This window comes from Muscardinus avellanarius, assembly GCF_963383645.1.
Source record: "Muscardinus avellanarius genome assembly, chromosome: 7".
NCBI classification, from domain to species: domain Eukaryota; kingdom Metazoa; phylum Chordata; class Mammalia; order Rodentia; family Gliridae; genus Muscardinus; species Muscardinus avellanarius.
In genome coordinates this window covers 58,911,403-58,934,527 of record NC_137793.1, presented here as the reverse complement: position 1 = coordinate 58,934,527, position 23,125 = coordinate 58,911,403, and the positions used below count along the sequence as shown (strand labels likewise).

General features: G+C 40.1%; 1 protein-coding gene across 1 annotated transcript in view; it reads left to right on the top strand.

The window, feature by feature from the left end:
* CATSPERE (catsper channel auxiliary subunit epsilon) overlaps positions 1–23,125 on the top strand; it is a gene marked incomplete at both ends in the record, with an annotated part of 177,838 nt that overhangs the window by 69,624 nt on the left and 85,089 nt on the right. Inside the window, 4 exons of the mRNA XM_080698694.1 lie at positions 9,761–10,091; positions 16,265–16,391; positions 16,593–16,739; positions 21,231–21,673. Coding sequence (XP_080554820.1) covers positions 9,761–10,091; positions 16,265–16,391; positions 16,593–16,739; positions 21,231–21,673 — 1,048 coding nt within the window. The remainder of the gene's footprint in view (positions 1–9,760; positions 10,092–16,264; positions 16,392–16,592; positions 16,740–21,230; positions 21,674–23,125) is intronic.

Sequence of the window (23,125 nt, the reverse complement as noted above, 5' to 3'; positions counted from 1 at the left end):
TAGGTTCGGGAGGCAAAGCCTTAAGGCAGCTCTTTGGTTTTAGACATTGGTTTGAAGCTTTGTAAGTCAACTAAAAGTCAAAGTTAATTCTATGGTTGGGAACTGGAATGTCTTCCAGACTCTCATGTGTTCAGAGGCAGGGCTTTGGGGAAGTGAGTGGATCATGAGCGATGAATCCATTAACAGCTGAATGGACTCTGAGGAGGTAGGACCTATTTGGAGGATGTAGGTCCCTGGGGTATGCCTTAGAAGGGCCTCCTCTTTTCTCCTCTCCTCTTTCTGGTGAGAAGCAGCATTCCTCCACCGTGCCTTTTGCCATAATATTCTGCCTCATCTCAGGTCCAGAGCAATGGATCTGGCCAACCGTAGACCAAGTCCTCTGAAACCATGAGGCAAAATAAATCTTTCCTCCTTTAAGTTGTTCTCATTAGGTATTTTGATCACAGCAATGAAAAGCAAACACAGTTAAGAATCTAATAAGGTACTTTTATCTAGAGCTGGATATAAAACTTGAAATATGGGCTATACAATTTGAGGAGTTATATAAGAATTAGATGGTATCTGAAGCCATGTGAGTGAACGAGATCACCTTGGAAGAGAATGTGCTATGAAAAGAGAGCAGGCTCTAAGCCAAATGCTGGGACCTTCAACAGAACACAAGAGACTGCTACTACAGGAACCAGGTAAGAGTGTCTCACATGGGAAGGCCAGTCCAGCATAGCCAGTGCTGCTGGAAAGCCACGTTACATAACAGAAATACGTATATTAAATTTAACAATATGTATAATCACATATCAGTGTTACCATAGCAAATACCTTTAAAATAATAATATAAACATGGATACTAGTATAATAAAACAGTCTGTCATGGATTACTAGTAGTAATATAAATTAACACAATCATTGTAGAAATCATTTTGTGACATGTAAGAGTTTTTAAAGCATTCATAACTTTTGGCTCTGTAATCACATTTGCAAGAATCTTATCAAAAACAATAGTCCCAACTGTGGAAAGATTGTATGTCAGACTATGTCCATTGCAATAATATTCACCCTTAAGAAAAAAATAAAACTCCTTAAATGTACAGTGGAGGAGTGATAAGTAAATGTTGTTGGCCAGGCCTTAGCGGCAGAAGAACATGAGCACATGCCAAGAGCCTGCACTCAGCAAGTCTGGTGAAAATACACTAAACGTGGCTTTTTTCTTTTGACAATTTTTTTTTCTCGCTACTGGATATTGAACCCAGGGGCATTCTACCTCTGAGCTATACTTACAGCCCCATTTTTTTTTCTTTTTCTTTTTTTTTTTTTTTTTAAACAGGGTCTCACTAAGTTGCAGAGGGCCTCACTAAGTAGCTGAGGCTGGCCTCAAACTGCAATTCTCCTGTCTCACCCTCCCAAATACTAGGATTACAAGCATGTACCACCATGCCTGGATTTTCTTTTGACAATTTCTAAGTGGTATTTTTCTGTATGTATTAAATTATCTTTAATGACCATGAATTACCTTCTTAATAAAAAATACATGTCTTATGCTTTTTACATGATTATCCTAACCTTTTTCTTTTGGTTATTTGTTACGTAATATTCTTATGTTATTTATTGTTTTATTTTCCTCTTATTTTCTTCTATATTAAGAATGCTTTTATAGTTATATGAAATGCAGTTGTATTTAAAATTCTGAAAAGTAGCGGGACATGGTGGTACATGCTTGTAATCCCAGCCTTTGGGAGGCTGAGACAGAAGGATCACAATTCGTGGACAGCCTCAAGTACTTGGTGAGGCCCTTTGCAACTCAGTGAGACCCTGTTTCAAAATAAAAGAATAAAAGTCAGGTGTGGTGGCGCACACTTGTGATCCCAGCATTTGGGAGGCTGACATAGGAGGATTGCAGTTTGAAGATAGTGAGACCCTTCTACTTAGTGAGGCCCTTTGCAACTCAGTGAGACCCTGTTTCAAAATAAAGAATAAAAAATAGGACTGGGGGTGTAGCTCAGAGATAGAATGCCCCTGGGTTCCATCCCCAGTATAGAAAAAAAAAATTCTGAAAAGTAAATAAAAATTTCAAAAACAAAGGATCATTTATGAAGTGTTCACTATGTGAACCTATATTTCTCTATCAAATTTATTCAATATATATTCTTAGCAGTGCTTGATTCATGCCTGTAATCCCAGTACTTGGGAGGCTGAAACAGGAAGATCACAGGTTTTAGGACAGCTTCAGCAGGATAGCAAGGCTCTCGGCAACCTAGAAAGACCATTTCCAAACAAAAAATGAAAAGGGCTGGGGGTTTATCCTGGAAGTAGAAGGCCCCTGGTTTCAATCCCCACTACCCCCACACACATATTCTTTACTCCCCCAAAATTCTATATCTCCTGTAACTACACCCTTCCTGACACTCTTCATAGCAATCTCAGTCTTCTTTGTGAGTGGTTGATAATGGCGCTGTGAAATTAAACAAGAGCATTGTTGGAGGGTTAGGACCGAAAGGAGCTATAGAATTCTACACCAGCCATCATTATCTGAGTTTTTATTCAATGAATTACCTATAATAAGACAATAGTTCCATCCCAAATAAACTGTGTAAGAAATAATTTCAGTTTAATTCAATTTCTGAGATAAAGAGGAAGCATGTAGGATCTATGTGAACCCCAAGGGAATTTTTTTTTTTTTGCCTTTAAAAAAATACTTTTACTGGTGCATTGTAATTATACATCTTAGTGAGGTTCAAAGCCATACAAATCAACATGCACACTGGTCTTGGTGCGTTTCCCTTCAGGTCCCACCATGCAACTCACCCTTCCCTGTACCCAACAGAGACTGGTAGTGAGACCCACATACATGGGCACAGCATGATTTGAATAGTTTCTTTTATCAGTTCTTTTTTTGGGAATTTTTCTTAAAGCCTCCAGATCATTTGAAAACTATCTTGAAAGAGAATGTCATTGTAAAGACAGTTAAAGAACTCTGAGGTTGATTTTAGAAACTTTATTATTTCTTTCTTTTTTTTTTTTCTTAGTACTGAGCATGGAACCCAGGGGCATTCTACCTCCGAACTACAACCCCAGTCCTATTTTTAATTCTTTATTTTGAAACAGGGTCTCACTGAGTTGTAAAGGGCCCCACTAAGTAGTAGTTGAAGCTGTCCGCAAACTGCAATCCTCCTGTTTTAGCCTCCCAAATGCTGAGACTACAAGCATGCTCCACCATACCCAGCTTCCTATTATGTATTTCATTGTGATTAAAACTTAGGGTTAGGCCAGGCGTGGTGGCACACGCTTGGGAGGCAGAGACAGGAGGATCGCGCTGGTTCGAAGCCAGCCTCGCTGGTTTGAGACCCTGTTTCCAAATAAAAATATTAAAAAATAGGTCTGGGAGTGTAGCCCAGAGGTAGAAGAGTTTCCAGGAACCCCAGTATCACCAAAACAAAAAACAAACAAACAAAAAACCTTATGGTTATATGTTTAGGATCTCTGGAGTCTTCATTCATATAGACTTGTGATCATGCAAAGTGTTTTTGATACGTTGGAAAGCTTATTATTTATAATTCAAAAATTTTTAATAGAGAGAAGGTTAGATGGTTATAAAAAAGCTAAATATTAAAAGCATGGCAAATTATAAACATGCCTTCACTAAAATAACAAATTCAATATATCCTGATATAATTTCTGTATGCTTTGGCTATGAAAAGAATAAAAAGAAATTTTATTATTATTTTTTTTTACAGAATTCCCAAGTACTAAGCAAGCAGCTGGCCACTATGGGACAGAAGCCTTACGTATACACATTTTTTAAGAAACAACTTTATTATTCACAAGAAAACAGAATGGAGGGGTATTTAATTTTTATTTTAAATATAAAATTCAGCTCTAAAGCTGGGTGTGGTGGCACATACTTGTAAACCTAGCATTTGGGAGGCTAAGACGGGAGGATCATGGTTCCTGAACAGCCTCAGGTACTTAGTGAGGCCCTCTAAAACTCATTGAGACCCTGTTTCAAAAAAAAAAATAAGAAGAAATAGGACTGGAGGTATACCTTGGAGGTAGAATGCTCCTGGGTTCCATCCCCAGGACCACAAAAAAATAAATAAAATAAAATTCAGCTTTAAATTTTTTAAATATCAGAAACTTTAAAGAGATTTTAAAACCCTACTGGAAATTTATGGAATTGCTAAAGAATTTCTTTAATGATGTAAAAAGATATGTGATAATCAGGACTAATTACAAACTCAGAAAATGCCAGTCAGATTCTTGGTTAATAGTTCTGCAATCTGTGTAAAACTTTAAACCTCAATCTAAGAGCCTCATTGGGGATGGTGGCAAATCCTGGAAACCTCTCTAAATGTTTCCTGATGATCCATAAAGTGAGTCCAACTCCCAGTACTTGGAAGGATGAGACAAGAGGATCACAGGCGTGAGACCAGCGTCAGCAACTTAATAAGACCCTTAGCAACTTAGTGAGACCCAGTTTTAAAATGAAAAAGGATAAATAAAAAGGGGTAGGGATGTAGCTCAAAGGTAGAATGCCCCGGGGTTCAATACCTAGTAACACACACCCAAACACAAAAAAAGTGAATCTCAGTGATGCGATAAATGTCCTGATCACTGGCACCAGCAGTGCACAGGCATGCACACCTGCCTCAGGCTCTGAGAAGCAATGTCTGCTACTCGTTGTAGTTGGTGCAAGATGAAGACAGCCTTTCTTAATCCAGTGAACACCTAATGAAAGGACACAGCTCCTGCTGCATCTTCAGAGACATTACAGTTCAGGAGGAAGATAAGCCAGAGGTAGCCCAGGGAGCCAGGGCCACACAGAAGGTGACCAGTTGAAGCTTGGAGCAGAGGGACTTAGAGAGGGCTTTCCTAAGGAAGTGACATTGCATTATTGAAAAGAAATAAGTTAGAAAATTGAGGGAGCATTTCAAGTGGGAAGGAAGAGGAGTTGATATATATAAGGGCCTTCACATTGCAACCTGAGGAGTATATGCATCATTCTAGATGTGGGAAAGATGAGGGATGACATTTAGGAGAGTACGATATTCTTAAAGCAATCAAAATAATCTGGAGCTAAAATTCCTTCTGATTTTATAAAATTTGGGAAGTATCCAGTCTTGGCAATGAAGGTTTGCCTCCACCTCTAGGCAGAGCACCATGATCAGCTGAGTTGCTTGCTGAAGGCTAAGGGAATACAGAATGGGTTGTAGAACAAGGAAGTTATAAATCCCATGTACAATCACATGACCAGCTACAGAAATGAGAACCGTCATGGTCACGAGTGCATTCTCATTATTTTATGAATATGTTTGTGTGTGATGAAGATAAAGAAATGGTTTAGATATTTCCCAAGGCTCTTTGTGAGTGAAGTAGTAGAAGCTGACCCTCAGGTGGTGCTCTGGGACCTTTAAGAAGTAGGGACTCTAGGAGGCCACTGGGTCATTGGGGGCTCTGCCCTTCAAGTATTAAAGTATTTCTCATGCGACCCTTGAGTTTCATAGAGTTGTTATAAGGTCCAAGTCTGGACCCTCCTTTCTTTCTGCTTCCTGCCTCTCCACATGATCCTTTCCTCACATGCATTCCTGCATCTGCCACGGGGCCTTTGCCAGATTCTATGTCATGTTCTTTTGGAGTGTCAGCCTCCCAAACTATGGACTAAGGAAACCTCTTTTCTTTACAAAGCTAGCTTCCTTAAGGGTGTCATTGTAGTGATAGAAAGCTGATTAAGAGAGTGTATACATATATATTAAGTAGAAATCTTTTTTCCTCATTATGTAACCTAAGATGTACTGACTTTATATCTACTTTATATTTAAGTCTTGGTAAATTTACACCATAGTATTTAAGTGGCAGGATAGCAGGGTAAAAGTGAGTACCACTCAAGAACTTGACTTCCCCTTCTGAAGCAGGGATCAGTGAGTTTGGAGCTAACACAACCGGGATGGATGCTTGTATCACATCAGGTGGTATAACATGCTTGCCATTGTCTTTATCTGGAGATTGAGCATGATTCAAAGGGAGGTACTATGGGTGCTAAGTTGACAGGGAGTGGACTTGTTACAGTTAATTATGTGTGTCAACTTGATGGCTGAGGGATGCACGGATTGCTGGCAAAGCATTATTTCTGAGTGTATCTGTGAAAATATTTCTGGAAAAGAATCACATTTGAATTGATAGATGAGTAAAGACCAGGCACTCCTATGGTTGGGCATTGGCACATTCCACTAAAGGATTGAATTGAGCAAGAGAGTGGACCACGAGTGAAGTAACTCACCCTGTCTGTCTGTCTGTCTGTCTCTCTCTCTCTCTCTCACCTGGACACCCATCTTCTTCTTTGCATTCAGACACTTAGCACCCCCTGTTTCTCTGCCCTCAGACTTGACCCAGTTCTTGAGTCTCTGCATTTGGACTAGGACTTACTCCACTGGATTTCCTGGTTCCCAGGCCTTCAGGCTTGGACTGGAACTACACCACTGGCTTTTCTGGGCCTCAATTCCTGCTTCTGTGGTCATGCCCGCCAGTCCTTCATAATGCATCTCTTTGCACCACTATCTATCCTATCGTTCTGATTTCTTTGTAGAACTCTGACTGATTGAATAGCATCTTCACAAGAATATGAGACCAACTGGGAATGGTGATATACATGATCCCAGCTACTTGGAAGTCTGAGACAAGAATATTGTATATTCAAGGCCAGCCCAGGCAAGCCAGGCATGGTGGCACATGCTTGTAATCCCAGTACTTGGAGGCTATGACAGGAGAATTGCAGATTTGAAGCCCACCTCAGCAGCTTTTGAGGTTCTAAGCAACTTAGTGAGACCCAGTTTCCAAATAAAATATTAAAAATAGGTCTGGGGGTATAAAGATCCCTGGGTTCCATCTCCAGTACCATAAAAAAAAATACTTGGATTGTATTTCAGGGAGTCCCTGGGTTCAATCCCCAGCACAAGGAGAGAGAGAGAGAGAGAGAGAGAGAGAGAGAGAGAGAGAAGAGAGAAGAGAGAAGAGAGAAGAGAGAAGAGAGAAGAGAGAAGAGAGAAGAGAGAAGAGAGAAGAGAGAAGAGAGAAGAGAGAAGAGAGAAGAGAGAAGAGAGAGGGAGAGAGGGAGAGAGAGAGGGAGAGAGAGAGAGAAGAAGAAAAGAAGAAGAAGAAGAAGAAGAAGAAGAAGAAGAAGAAGAAGAAGGAGAAGAAAGAAGGAGGAGGAAGAGGAAGAGGAAGAGGAGGAGGAGGAGAAGGAGAGGAGGAGGGGGGTAGAGGAGGAAGAATTTACATGAAAGATTATGATGCTATAAATAATCAATTTTCCATTTGAACAAAGGAGTGACACATACCTAGTTGTAATATGACTACATGTATGAGACCTTTATTATGACAGTATGGCATTGGTGATTTAAGAAATCATCACTGGAACAAATGCTAGAGTCAGGGTGAAGCAGCTTATAAAAATCAGAAATTACATTGAATTTTATAGTGACATAGTTTAGTGCATATCAGGTTTGGTGACAATGCTGGGCCTGCCCTAATGCAGAGTCCCCTTGACCCAGGAGGACTTCATTCTGAGTGGGCAGAATGTGATCATCACGGACCCACATATAGATATGCTGAGGAAAAGGAAGCACAAGAAGCCTGATGGCCCTGGTCATCTGCTGAAACTCCTCAAAAAGCTCCTTGACACAGTGGCACACACCTGTAACCCCAGTCTTGGAAGCTTCAAGGACAACCTCAGAAACTTAGTAAGACCCTCAGCAATTTTGCAAGACACAGTTTAAAATAAAAAATAAAAAGGGCTGAAGATGTAGCTTAGAGGTGACTGTCCATGGGTTCAATCCCTAGTACCACAAAAAAAAAAAAAAAGAAAGGAAGGAAGGAAAAGAGAAAGAAAATTTCATTATTTGTAAGATCTAAGTGAGAATGCTTGTTTTCACAAATAACTCTGTGTGTCTACTTCAAATGACTCAGCCCTGTCAAATTCAGATTACCACACCAGTGTGGTGGCACATGCCTGTCTTCCCAGTACTCAGGAGGCTGAGACAAGAGGATTGCAGGTTCAAAGCCAGCCTTGGCAAGTTTGTGAGACCCTGTTTCCAAATAAAAAAAATAAAATGATCTGGGGGTATAAATTGGAGGTAGAATGTCTCTGGGTTCAATCCCTAGTTGAAAAGAAAAGAAAATGAAGATACCAAGAAAAATGGAAGATCCAAAAAACTTAGAGAAAGATAAGACACTTGAATGATGACAAAAATCAATCTGTCATCTAATTTTTTCTTCAGTGAATCTGAATACAAAAGGCCTGGAGTAAAAAAAATGTTCTTTCCCCTCTCCTGCTATCTATCAGGTGTGTAAAAGATGTTTTAAAAATAAAAAAGAAAGGAAAAAAAGAGAAATATATTTTATACACTCGGGATCTCAACAAGGGTATGTCTGGGGAAGGAGGAGATGAGAGGACAGGAGGTGTTGAGTAAAATTGTTGGCCAGTGTTATATGCACATAGCACTATGACCACACTGAACTCCACTATTCTGTATAATCTGCATAAAAATTATGAATTTTTACAAAACGCATGTTCACATACTCTTTCACAGAAAGGTATAAGAGTGTACTTAGGCAGGCAAGAAAAATCAAAGCTTGGGGTCTAGCATACAATGACCCTGACCCCAAGCATCCTGAGAGAACACCAAGCATCTAGTCCCAGATCATCTCTGCAGCCTTGACCATGTGGAACACACTATGGAACGCTATTGTAATTACTGATTGAAAGACAGAAAATTGATAAATGGGTTTTATTTGTTTGTTTTCTGTGCTGGGGACTGAACCCAGGGCTTCATGCATGCTAAGCAAGCACTCTACCACTGAGCTATATCCCCAAGACCCTAATCAAAAATGTTGAAATTTTAAATGAAGTAATTATTAACTCCAGGAAAAATTGTATGTGTTCTATCTTTGTAAAAGAAAATATAATCATAGTATGACTGGCTTAGCAGTAAGCAATGTTTATCTATTAACACCCATATACTTTATTGATTTAATTAGTTGGTATGATATAATTAATTTGAGAAACGGGAAGAAAAGATGCATGGGTGGAGGACATGGTATGTAGAGCAATATCTTCATCTGCCATATAAGAAGGTATTAGATAATATGAAAAGAGTATATATTAACAAATACAGGAATATTTATTTGGGGAAATGAAGACACAGTGCAGAAGAAAGAGCATTGAATCTAGGCTATTTTCTTTTGGGACAATGATGAAGAAAGAGAAATAAAGCAGTGTGGTAGCATTTTAGTATTTTTTATTTCTTTTATCCAGATTTATGTTTATAAAAAAACATATTTTTTGTTATATTTTATGGTACTGGAGATGGAACCCAGGGGCCTTCTACATCTGGGCTACACTCCCAGACCTATTTTATATTTTATTTGGAAACAGGGTCTCATTAAGTTGCAGAGGACCTCACCTAGTAGCTGAGGCTGGCTTTGAACCTGTGCAATCCTCCTGTCTCAGCCTCCCTAATGCTGGGATTACAAGCATGTGCCACCACACCCGGCAATAAAAAACAACTTTAAAAGATGATGAACTGTGCCCACAGGATCAGAGGACCGAGAAAGAATCTTGTTGTTTTATTTGCAACTTCATCTATATGCATTTCAATACAATGGAAAACATTTAAAATATGTACACAACTCTGTTGAATAGTAATAACCACTGGACATAGTACAGAAAGGTGAGCATAAATCAGCATCTGATTCTTGTTTTATTCCATCTTAGGACCTGGAGAGTTACTGTACCGATGCGTCCAGATGATGCGATAAAGGAGATTAAAGGAAACCCAGTGGCCTTTCAGGATTGCTTTGTTGCAAACTTTGCTACTGTGGTCATTTCTCCTTTCGAGCTCCAGCCTTCAAATCTGAGTCTTTTACCCCTCACCTCACCGGCTGGCACTCCATTATTATTCTCCAGGTCCACCTGTACTCCCACATTCGCTGTCATTGTCAGTGACATGGAGACCTTTCAAACCAATGATTCATTCCGCACCTGGGTCAGAGTCCGAGTACCTCCAAACATACTGAGTGATGAAGACAGGCACAAAGTGACTGGTGTGAGCTTGTCTCCGGAAGGATTGTTTTTGCTGATAAATGGTATTATTTACCTAAAAACTCAAACTATATTTCAAAGACTAGGAAGACATAAAAATCTCCCTGATGGTGGAATTCTTGGCGTTACATCACGAAGATGGTGTTGGAGCAAATTTATATTAAAGGTTCGTGAAATATATAAATATATTACACATATATTAGGTATATACTTAGATATATACTTAGATTATATATAAGTATATATTACACATATATACTTAGATATATTTACCATTTATTCAGTGATACATCAGAGGCTACACCATGTAGCATTTCAAAGTTATTTTATCTAAGACTGTGAAAAACTTAATCTTTCTGACCAACCTTATCAGAGGTCTCTTCACAATAACTTTGCACTTCTACCAACAAAGAATAAAATTAACCCTGTCTACTGCCATGCAAAGTAGCATGGTCATATTGGGGGCTTTTTTCTTTAATATAAGCAAAATCCTCCCAAAAATGTTTCCCCAAAGATTTTGTATGCTCTCAAAGCCAAGTCAAATATGGTATTATGACAATGTGGTGAGTAAGATATATATATATATTATTTTTTTTTTGGACTGGGGGCTAAACCCAGAGGCATTCTACCTCTGAGCACCCTTAGCCCTATTTATTTATTTATTTATTTATTTATTTATTTATTTATTTATAGCAGAGTCTTGCTAAGTTTCTGAGGCTGGCCTCAAACATGCAATCCTTCTGCCTCAGCCTCTCAAGTACTGGCACTAAAGGCATGTGCCACCACACCCAGCTACACTAACGCTTTCTTGAAACTAGGAAATTGCTTGTTGTCTCTCCACTAAAACTCGAGAAATAGGTTGGAAGAAAAATAGGTTTACTAACACCAGCCTTAAGGAAGATAGAGAAGAGTCTCCTCTATATTTAAAGCTAGCTCTAAGGAAGTTAGATGTTTCAGGTTTTGGTGAGATGCCAACCCAGAGCAAGGGACCCATAGCTAGAAGTGGCAGAGATCTTTAAGGAAAAGGGGACTCACTATTTCATGGCTGGCAGAACCTGCAGTTAGAATTTCAGGGAAAATCCCCCAGGCTTTTCCCCTTCCTTCCTGCTGTACTATCTGACTGGACTACTTATGACTATGATTCTGTGACTAGAAAGGAGTCAATATACTAATGTAGCCCAATGTATTCAGTCCTAATGAAAGATGTCCCTAATTAATATTCCTTAAATTATCACACTCAGCCGGGCATGGTGGTGCACGCTTGTAATCCCAGTACTTGGGAGGCTGACACAGGACTGCAGTTCACAGCAGCCTCAGCTACATATTGAGGCCCTCTGCAACCTAGTGAGACCCTGTTTCAAAATAAAGAATGAAAAATAGAGCTGGGGGTGTAGCTCAGAGGTAGAATGCTCCTGGCTTCAATCCCCAGTTCCCCCCCAAAAAAATTATCACACTATTCTATAGTTGGAATAATCTTTCCAGAGGTCAGGTAAATGCAGTATCACAATAAATTTTCTAAGAAGGAGGGAGCTAAGTTGAGAGGGAAGTACTTCATTCCTCTCCCAGAAAGCAAAACTCAGGAGGAAGGGAAAGATGACCCAACTGATATAGACAGAACAGTGGCACTCATGGAGGATGAGAGGGCCACTGGAACTGTGCCCCCTCTATGATATGAAAATGAGGAAGGAATGGTCTCTCCCTTTAGACCCAGGGGGCACTCACTTTGGCCAGGGAGCATCTCATTTTGGAGCAGAACACTATCGCCTACAGAGAAATCCAGTTAGAGGTCTAAATTGGAATTGTCAGCCAAGAAGATACTAGTGGACTTACAGTCCGTTCTCAAATCCAGATTTGCTAAACTGGAAAAGCTTGAATCAACCATACACAAAAGAGCCACAGCAGTGGCTGGCTTCTGGTCTCGATTTTTGCTGCTCATCACCCTGTTTGAGCAGACCTCAAAGCTCTGTTACATAGTCTGTCTGCTAAGTGCACATGACAGAGATGAGAGCTAGACACAGCCAGGAGGAGGGGTGGCATCTTCACCAGGAAGGTCCTGCAAACCAGATTGTCCAATAGATGCTTTTCCATGAGAGGAACCTGACAAGGGACCCAAACAGTGTGGGAATGATAGGTCAATCAGATTAAGAACATGGCACATCTCCACAGGATACAAGAAATCCAACAAAAGGTGAATTAGGACCCCTCAGGACATTTACAAAGAATTTATCAGGTATACCGAAAGTGCACTGCTGCTGACCCAGAAGCCCCAGAAAATGTGAAAATGGCTACCATGACCTTTACAGGGCAAAGTTCTGAAAGGGGCTTTAGGAATGAATCCAACTGGTAGAAATTGATTATAAAGTATATAATGTCAGAGAGACAAAAAAAGATGAGGCAGGCTATGCTTTTTGTGGCTACAGTATAATGGAACAAGAGAGGAAAGAGAAAGGGGTTAGATAAATATGGAAAAAGTGAACCCCTAGGAAGGGATTAAGTGCATATTGCAGGGAAGAGGGATGCTAGACACATGACTGTCCAAAATTGAAGAAAGGGAATGAGATTCAGGCATGGTGGCACACATTTGTAATCCCAGTACTTGGGAGACTGAGGCAGGGAGATTACAGGTTTGAGGTCAGCCTCAACAACTTAATGAATCTTCTAGCAACCTAGTCAGACCCTGTTTCTAAACAAAAAATAAGAAGCGTGGGGGTGTTGTCCAGAGGTCGAACATCCCTAGATTCAGTTCCCAATTAAGAAAGAGAAAAAAGAAAGAGAGGGAAGGAGGGACGGAAGAAGAAAAGAAAAGAAGAAAGAAAAAATGGGAGAGAGAGAAAAGATCAGCACATAGATGGTAAGACGGGACAGTGATTTGGATGCTGAATGGAGAAGCCTGGGGTTCTCCTTAATCTCCCAGAAGCAAGTGAGATCACTCCACAGGAGCCCTGAGGAAATCTCAATGGGCAGTCAGATCATGGAATATCTCTTGGACACAGGAGTTACTTTTTCTGTTAGTAAATCTAAGGTTCCTTAGTCTAGCAGAAGGACAGTATCTATTATAAAAGTAATGGGAGAAATGCAGAGAAAAAAAAAAACTTCCTCCATTTCTGGAGTGTCAGATGAGAGACTTACAGATGAAAACCTAATTTCATCTCCATGCCAGAGTGCACAATTACATTATTAGGGTGAGACTTCCTGTGAAAATTGAATGTTCAGATAATCTTCTGTCCAAAAAGACCACAGCTTCAGTCATGTGTTCCACCAGCACAGGCTTTGAGGTGGAAAGTGAGTGCTGCTCACTCACTCTGAGGAAAAGCAGAGGCACTCCTCTGAGATCTAGGAGAAAGTAAAGCCATCATGTTGGGGAGGCAGCACCCCGGTGAGTACAACCCATAGAGACCTAATTAAAATGGGAGCTTCTGTACCTTGGGAGAGACAGTATCTTCAAGCAAGAAGCTTTGGAACAAATTCCACCAAATGGAGACTAATTCAGCCATGTAGATCCCTCCAGTACTACAATTCTGCCAGTCAAAAACTTCATACAAATGAGTGAGTTATAGATTTGTTGAGGATTTGAGTGCTATCGATGACATTGTGCAGATGTTCATCCTACTGTGCCAAACCTTACACTTTACTGATGGTCAGGCCTGAGAACTTTGGATGGTCTTCAGTATTGGACCTCAAATATGTTTTCTTCTGTGTCCCACTGGAGGAAATAGTTCAATTATTATTTGTTTTCAAATGGCAAGATCTGGCATTGAAAGCTGCCTCCCAATACTACTAAACTGTATTGCTTTATTTTATTTTATTTTATTTTATTATTATTTTTTTTTTGGTGGTACTGGGGTTCCTGGAAGCCCTTCTATCTCCGGGCTACACTCCCAGACCTATTTTTACATTTTTATTTGGAAACAGGGTCTCCTAATCCAGCGCGCACGGCTAGCTTCGAACCTGCGCGATCCTCCTGTCTCTGCCTCCCAAGCGCGGGGATTACAAGCGTGCGCCACCACGCCCGGCATATTTTAAAATTTATTTCAAAAATTATTCCACCATCTCTAGTAATATTTCAGCCAGACTTGAGAGCTATGCAACTGGAAGAAATGATCTTGCTGCAATAAATCAATTGACTGATTACAAGCCCTGATTATGAAAATTGTCTGCCTGGCACCAGTTTGAGCCCTGCATGGTGGAACACACTTGTAATTATAGGACTTGACACGATTACAAGTTCAAATCAGCCTCAGCAACCTAGTAGGATTCACAGCAACCTAGCAAGATCCTATTTCAAAACAAAGCAAAAATCAAGGCTAGGGGGTGTATTTCAGAGGTAGAATGCCATCTGGTTCAATCCTCTGTACCACAAAAATAAATAAAATAACACCATTTGGAGCTGAATCTCCTGACACACCATGACTATAAATGTCACCCCATAAGGTTCAGATCTGCAAGCAAAGAGCACATTGTCTTAAGTTTCAGTCAAAACAGAAAAAGAAAAAAAAAATGGAGCTTAGTGTCTAACTGGAAGTAAGCAATTGCCAGTAACTGAAAGTAAGCAATTCCTGTTCACATGAGACAACTGCAAGGTTTCCAGGCATGGCAGGCTTCTGCTGAATTTGGATTCCCAACTTTGAAATCAGTAGTTAATCTTTCCAAAGCCCTAAAAGGGCTGGACTCAGAACCCTTAATTTTGACTACTGAATGACACTATTGAAGAATCGACATCAGTACCAGCCTTGGGGCTACCTAACTCTCCAAAGCACACCAAATTTTATGTCCATGAAAAGTAGTGCTTAGGCTTAGGGGTACTCATTCAGATGCTTGCAGAAACCCCACAACTGGAAACATTTGGAACTGGAAGCATTTGGAACTGAAAGTCAGAGCCTGGCCACCCTGCCTTCTGACAGTCACAACTACTCATGGTACCTTACGGGAGGCAGAAACGTTCACCTTAGGGAAGTCTATTATGGTGTTTGTGCCTCACCAAGTGTTGACTTTATTAAAATGAAAAGGAGGATATTGGTTAACAGCAGAACCAATGAGCTGGGGGGTACAACTCAGAGGAACCTCTGGGTTCAATTTCCAGTACCAAAACAATTATCACCACCACAGCAGCAACCACAAAGACCATTATGCCTAACACCAAGCAAAAATAAACAGAAATCTTTTTTGGAATAAACCCTAAGCCAAGCTTTGAAGAATATCCACAAATAATGCCCTGACATCATGGAGCTCACATTCAAAATTGGCAAAACACATGAAGAAAAAAGGTGTAATGGGAGTTAGAGGAAGTAACAAAGAGAAGCTGGGCATGATGGTACACAGGTTCGAGGCCAGCCTCAGCAAGTTAGTGCGATCCTGCTTCAAAACAAAAAATAAAATAGGGTTGGGGGTATTGCTCAGAGGTAGAATGCCCCTGGGTTTAATTCTCAGTACAAAAGGAAGAGAAAGAGGAACAAAAGGGAAGGAGTAGGGAAGGAAGAACTCATTCCTGCAAGGATATCAGGTTTTGGAATTGACAGAACATAAAACGTGTTTAACAGATTTAAGTAAATGCAAAATATAAAGAGAAAAGATAGTGCATCAGATGGCAAGGCATAGTCAACCTAAAAGCAAGGACATCGTTATCATTAAATCCTACAAGAGTGACCCTCCTAGAAGAGAAATGTGTAGTGACTGAACAGAGCATGGGTGGCAGGGAGTTTACCAGTGTCTTAATCTGTGGAGTCATTACACTGACTTGCTCTGTGATAAACCTGAGCTATATGTATTTCTATTTGGTCCTTTTTCTGTATGTAGAGTATATTTTTATATAAAGATGTGAATAAAGTTTAAACATTATAGTTCATTAGGAATAAGTAAAGTACACTCCAAGTCACATTTATTTATTTATTTTGTGGTACTGGGGGTGGAACCCAGGGGCTTTTCTACCTCTGGACTACACTCCCAGACCTATTTTATACTTTATTTGGAAACAGGTTTTCACTAAGTTGCTGGAACCTCTCTAAGTAGCTGAGGCTGGCTTCAAACCTTCAAACCTCCTGTCTCAGCCTCCCAAGTGCTGGGATTAAAAGTGTGTGCCACCACACACAGCTCTTTTAAATGTAGTAAACTAGAAAACAGGAATTACTAGACTTCTTCCTAAATGGAAGATTTTTCTAATTGTTTTCTATTTTTTCACAGTCTAAAAGTAAAAGCATTGTGGCAATGTGGACAGAACATGAAATATACCTTGGATATCCTTCACTTCAATTTGTCAAAATAGGAACTACTACAGAACTGAGAATCCTTCTACATCTTCCAAAAACTGGTACTCTGACCATACACACTGTTGTGTATTCCGGACACCCTTTGGAAATCACTGTGTTTTTAAATTACTGCATTATATGCACTGACACCAGAGATATTTACTTAGCAACATTTAATGAAGATTTACAAGAGTGGGTGTTCCTAGACTTTACATTACAAATACCTATTGACAGCCATTTATCTGCAGTTTTTCTATTCTCAGCAAAGCCATCAGTAATAATATGGGACAAACATAGGCTATACTATTGTTATCAAGATTTTTCTAAAAATGGGGTTATACAAACAACAACAGGAGAGGAAAATCTGTCAACAATATCAGATGGCAGCAGCATTCATCAGGTATTCGCAGGTGAGGTGGTCTCAATTCTAAAACGAGGTTAGATTTCATTAAAAATGTAGCTTGTTTTTTGGGGGGTGGGGGGAATACTAGTGATTGAAGCATAACGCAGTCCTTTTTATTCTGAAAAAGTCTTTCTAAATTCACACACTGCTGGCCTCAAACTTTGATCCTCCTTCCTCAGCCTCCAACATGCTGAAATTACAGGCCTGTGCCCCCATTCCTAGTCAAGGATGTAGCAACTTTAAATGTTCCTACATATGGTGCTTTTGATGGCTAATGGTGCCCTTTTTACCACCTAAAAATGAATAGATTTTTATTTTTTTATTATTATTAATTTTTGGTGGTACTGGGGGTGGAACCCAGAGGCTTTCTACCTCCGGGCTATACTCCCAGACCCATTTTATATTTTTTTATTTGGAAACAGGATCTCACTACGTTGCTGAGAGCCTCACTAAGTAGCTGCGGCCAGCTTTGAACCTGTGCAATCCTCCTGTTTCAGCCTCCCAAGCACGGGAATTACAAACGTGCGCCACCACGCCCGGCTAGATTTTTAAATTCAACTAAATTAACAATGATCTCACGTAACAGAATGGCATACTCACATTTTTATTTGATTGGTTGGAGTTTTGGTTTTAGTTTTGAGTTTTTTCTTTTGTAATACTAGGGATTGAGTCTAGGAGCCCTCTGCCACTGAACTAAACTCAGCCCTTTTTATTTCTTATTTTGAAACAGAGTCTCTCTGAGTTGCCATGCACAATCCTCAAGCCTGTAATCCTCCTTTCTCAGCCTCCAAGTGCTGAGATTGCAAGCATGTGCCACCAAGCCCACTCAAGTTCTCCTGGTTTCACTTTGGCCAATCAGCATGGGAGCGGCTATGGTGCTGTCGTACTTCCTTAGGGCTCCCTTCACAAACACCCACAAGCAGGGTGGCTGAAAATGTGGTCTCTGCCCTTTTCTCCTCCTAGTGTTGCAGGAGGCTAGGTCCCCTGAGACAAAAAAACAGTGTCCAGAGTTGGAAAGCAGGTTACTTGATTGACCAGCGTTGCTCAGTAAGCAAAGCTCAAGGTCTGAGCCTCTAGCTTAGAACATGCAAGTTCTTTTATGCATTCAGTCATTTCCACAGAGAAGAGGTAAGCATGAGATTTGTTTTGCCTAGTGTAAGCAAGATGCAGAAGCAGAACAGCAGTTAGTCTGCGTATCTTTTTCTAGCAGTTCTGTGCCTTATTTTGTGGGCTGCCTGAGAAGGCTCTGCTTGTTCACCACTGAGGAGCCTCTGAAGGCTTTATTCTTCTTATTCCTAGGCTTCTAGTCAGGAGTGGTCTTTAAGACAGGATCCTGCTTCACTAGTTTCTGGTGGCTGCTGGAACCCTTGCCTCCCTGGTATTGCGGCTGTATCCTTCCACCCTCTGCCTCTGTATCCTGTGACCTTTTCTACTGGTACCTCTGTCTTCCCCATGGCTGTTACACCTGAAACCAGACACCCTGGATTAGGGGCCCACCCTATTCTAGTACAACTTTATCCTAACTAACTCCATCTGTAGTGGGCCTATTTCCAATAAAGGTCACATTCTGAAGTGGTCCTGAAGGTTAGAACTTCAACACACGTTTTTGGAGGGACCTATTTCAACCCATAAACAAGAGTAGTACCTTTAGATGGGCTTATATTCAAGTCCATGAGCAAGTCATTTAACCTAAGCCTCAGTTTTCTAATCTATAACATAAGACTCATGATCATAGTTTGAATGTAAGATGCTTAGGAAAATGCTTGGCAGGTAGTGAGCCTTCAATTAATAGCAGTTACTCTTTTTTGTTAACTTTTATTGGTGCACTGTCATTGTACAGCATAGTGAGATTCAAAGTGATACAAATATACATGCACACAGCACTTGGTGTATTTAATAGCAGTTAACCTTGCTTTATTTTTCCAAGGTAGTCTACTAGACATTATAGGAAATGCAAAGAAATGGAAAGTTTGATCCTCAAGGTATCTAGTTAGAAGAATAATGGAATTTAAAGAAAATGCCACCATAATAATTCTTAATTCCCTATTTCCCTTTAACCAGCAGCACTTCCAATTCCCTGCAACAAAACTCTAAAAAGTATTTCTTTGTTTCAGGGAAATGTTCAGGAAACATTTCTTTTGAGTTCCTGCTACTTCTCTAGCTGCCCCTCCTTGGCCAGTTTTTCTAACTTTTCACTTTTCACAATTCCTAATCACAAAGCACCTTCGTGTTTGGTTTTAGATATCTAAGCTCTGTTTGCATTCCCTTTTTGCCCTGCGGTATGATCTCTCACCTGAACTTCCTGCTCCTCCCCCAGATGCCTCCTTGATACCTTCCTTAGATGATGAGGCATCTTCAATTTAACAAATCCTTGACACACTCACCTGGCTTCAACCTACCCCTTCCACTCTCCTCCACATCAAGCAAATGGCAAACTTTTTACTATCCAGTTCTTCAAGCCGCAGGTCTAGACCTCATCCTTGACTCTTCCTCCTTTACCACCCATCGTCAATCCCTGTCTCCACAACCCCATTCCCAGCCAGATTAGAGTCCACTCAACAGCCAGGGTGAACAAAAATGTGGGTGGGTGTGGTGGCACAAGAGTGTAAATCCCAATACTTGGGAGGCTGAGACAAGAGGATTGCAGGCTCAAGGGAAGTTTCGGCAACTTAGCAAAATAACAAGATCCTGTTCCAAAATTTAAATAAGCAAGTAAATAAATAAATAAAGCTGGAGATGTAGCTCAGAGGTAAAATGACCCTGGGTTCAATCTCCAGTACTACTACTACTAATAATAATAATAATAATAGCAATAATAATAATAATAATAATAATAATAATAAATGTAAAATCATATTATAACTCCACTTAAAACCCTCCCCACTTGGTTTCCTATCTCAGTCAAATCCAAAACCCTTACCATAGCTTTAAGAGGGCTAAGAGATATGGCTGACTCAGGTGAAACCTCCTACCACTGTGCCCTAGCCACAGATAGACCTCTTTTCTGTTGCTTGGGTATTTACCACTTCATCTTCTGAGGCTGTTGTTCACCTGGGTAACTACATGATTCTTATACTTAAGTTGAAGTCCAAATGTCACCTCATTGGAGAGTCTCTTCTGACCCTGATCTGAACCACACTGCTTTCTCCATTCCACTGGTTTTGTTCAAAGTGCTTACCACCTAATACATTGTATATGTATTTACTGACCAGATCTTCTACCACAAAACAACCTGTGTGGCTTTGTTATGTGTGCCTCTTCACTCACAGCATCTACAACAGTGTAGATGCTGTGTACAGTGCACATTAAACATTCTTTTGAATAAATGAATGAAAAAATCATTCACTGAGCACCAACTCTTTACAGGGCACTCTGCTAGGAGTTGGAGATATCGCAATAAATTAGACTCAATTCTCACCCTCCCCGAATGTATCTAGTTTGCAGGAGATAAAGATAACAAACTGCATAAATAAGCCTATATAGTGCTGTAGAAATGCACAGTGAGCCAGGCGTGGTGTCACATGCTTGTAATCCCAGCATTTGGGAGGCTGAGACTGGAGAATCACAGTTCATGGACAGCCTCATACTTAGCCAGGCCTTTTGCAACTCAGTGAGACCCTGTTTCAAAAATAAAAAGACTAGAACACAAGGCTGGGGATGTAGCTCAGAGGTACAATGCCCCTGGCTTCCATCCCCAGTACCTCAAAAAAGAAGAAAAGAAAAGAAAAGAAAAGAAAAGAAAAGAAAAGAAAAGAAAAGAAAAGAAAAGAAAAGCACAAGTTGAACCCCTTGTCCAAATTTGGAGGGCAGGCGGGTGGCAAGGAAAGCTCCCTCGAAGAAGTGGAGGTCTGGAGGTCTGGAGAAAAGTAGAGATGACTTAGCTAAACAAGGATGACCACCATGGAAATGATAGTCACAGTAAGGGACAGCAACAGAGAAGGATGACAAACTGCATACATGGCATTCTCCCAGGAAAGGGAGAAGATTTTCCTCTGCAAAAATAAAGTCCAGAGCATGAAAGGCTTCCCAAGCCATGTGAATAGATTTTTACTTTCTCTAAAGGCTCCTAAGAAGTTTGAATAATTACCAATCAAGAGAGAAGCAGGATCGTGTGGGTTTTTTAAAAGCCATGGGTTATAGTCGTAAGGTGGTATAGTTAGATGCCTAAATTGGAGATTGACTTGAGAGGACCTTAAATATCAAGTTTGGACTGGGCACAGTGGCACACACCTGTAAGCCCAGTATTTGGGATGGTGAGACAGGAGAATCTCAGGCTAGTTAGAGGCTAGCCTCAGCAATTTAGTGAGTTCCAGTTTCAAAATAATAAATAAATAGGCCTGGGTTTGTAGTTCAGAGGTAGAATGCCCTCGGGTCCAATCCCCAGTACCAAAATAAATAAATAAATAAATAAATAAACTAAAAGAATAGCAGCCAAGAAAAAAGAAAAAACATGATTTACAGTTACTGAGAGTAACACAAATTTGTCTCTTTTTTCCAGATTATTATGGGAATATTGTGGTAAAAATGGAAAATAATGTAATGTTTTACTTCAAGATGAATATTGTAGACGCACTAAAGCTACCTTTATGGATAAATAAGGAAACAAAATCAGTTCTTTTGCTTAGTCTATCTACTCAAGTATATTTGGTGCGTGTCATTGACAACAACACAATAGAGGCAGATGACTATCCCTTAAACCTGGAAGTAAAAAGTACAACTTACAAAATAAAGGAGAAGTGCCCATACATGGTGTTTCATAATAATATCATCCATAATTTTTACTTTTTGGACAAGGGAAAGAATCTGACATTTTGGGCTAAAATAATATATCCAGAAAATCTTGGTCTAACTGTTATTCTGGAGTCCTATGGACCAAAATTATTTCATTGGCAACAACAGGTTCAATATGAAATTGCCTTAGGATACTGCACTAAAACTCTGGTAAGTTAATTTGATTTTAATGAATTTAAAGTATATTAACTTTTTATTCAGATTTCCCTTCTAGGTTTCTGGAGAAATGTTAAGAAATTTGTGAGGGTTTTGTTGTTGTTGTTTGTTTGTTTGTGGTAGTGGGGATGAAATCCAGGGGCATTACCTCTGAGGTATACGCCCAGCCCTATTTTTTATTCTTTATTTTGAAATAAAGTCTCACTAAGTTGCAGAGGGCCTCACTAAGTAGCTGACTCTGCCACAAACCTGCGATTCTCCTGTCTCAGCCTCCCAAGTACTGGGATTACAAGTGCCACCACACCTAGCTCAATGTGTAAATTTTTTAATAAATTATGATAAACCATTAATTCTTGCACCACAATTTTCACTTTCAATATCCAAAGTATCTTTGCCACCTAAAAACACATTCTTTTAAAATTCCTTGATTGTAAGCCAGATGTGGTGGCACACGCTTGTGATCCCAGCATTTGGGAGGCTGAGACAGGAGGATTGTGGTTTGCAAACAGTCTCAGCTACTTAGTGAGGCCATTTGCAACTCAGTGAGACCCTGTTTTAAAGTAAAGAGTAAAAAATAGGGATGAGAGTGAGTAGCTCAGGGGTAGAATGCCCCTGGGTTCCATCCCCAGTACTAAAAAAGAAAAAAGAACCTTGATTATAAATGTAAATGAATTGTTTACTACTGTCTCAATCTGCTTTTAAATAGATGCCCAAGATAAGGTAATATAAGAAGAATAGAAGTCATTTAGTTCACAGTGCTAGAGGCTAGGAAGCCCCGGAGCAGGGAGCTGAATCTTAGGGTCTTCATGCTACATCATAACATGGCAGAAGGCAACCCATGGTGAGAAAGCATGTCTGCTAGCTCAAATTTCTCTTCTTAGAATGCCATCATGGAGCCTCACCCTTATGGCCTCATCTAGTGCTCATCACTGTCCATGGTCTCAGCTCCAACTTCCATTCAGTTCTAGCATATGAGCACATAAGAAACCAAAGCTAGCCCAGCGTGGTGGCGCAGGCTTGTAATCCCAGCATTTGGGAGGTGAGATGGGAGGATTGTGGTTCGCAGTCAGACTCAGCTACTTAGGCCCTTTGCAACTCATAAGACCCTGTTTCAAAAATAAAAGACTAAGTTCATTAAGGATATTGGTCTGTAGTTTTCTTTTCTTGAGGTATCTTTATTTGATTTGGGGATTAATGTGATACTGGCCTCATAGAAGGCATTTGTGAGAGTTCCATCTCTTTCAATTTCCTGGAACAAGTTATGAAGTATTGGTATTCGTTGTTCACTGAAGGTTTTATAGAATTCAGCTAGAAACCCATCTGGGCCTGGGATTTTCTTTGATGGAAGAATTTTTATCGCCATTTCTATTTCTTTGGTTGCTATTGGTTAGTTTAGGCTTGCTATGTCCTCTTGGTTCAGCTTAGGTAGATTAACTGTGCTTAGAG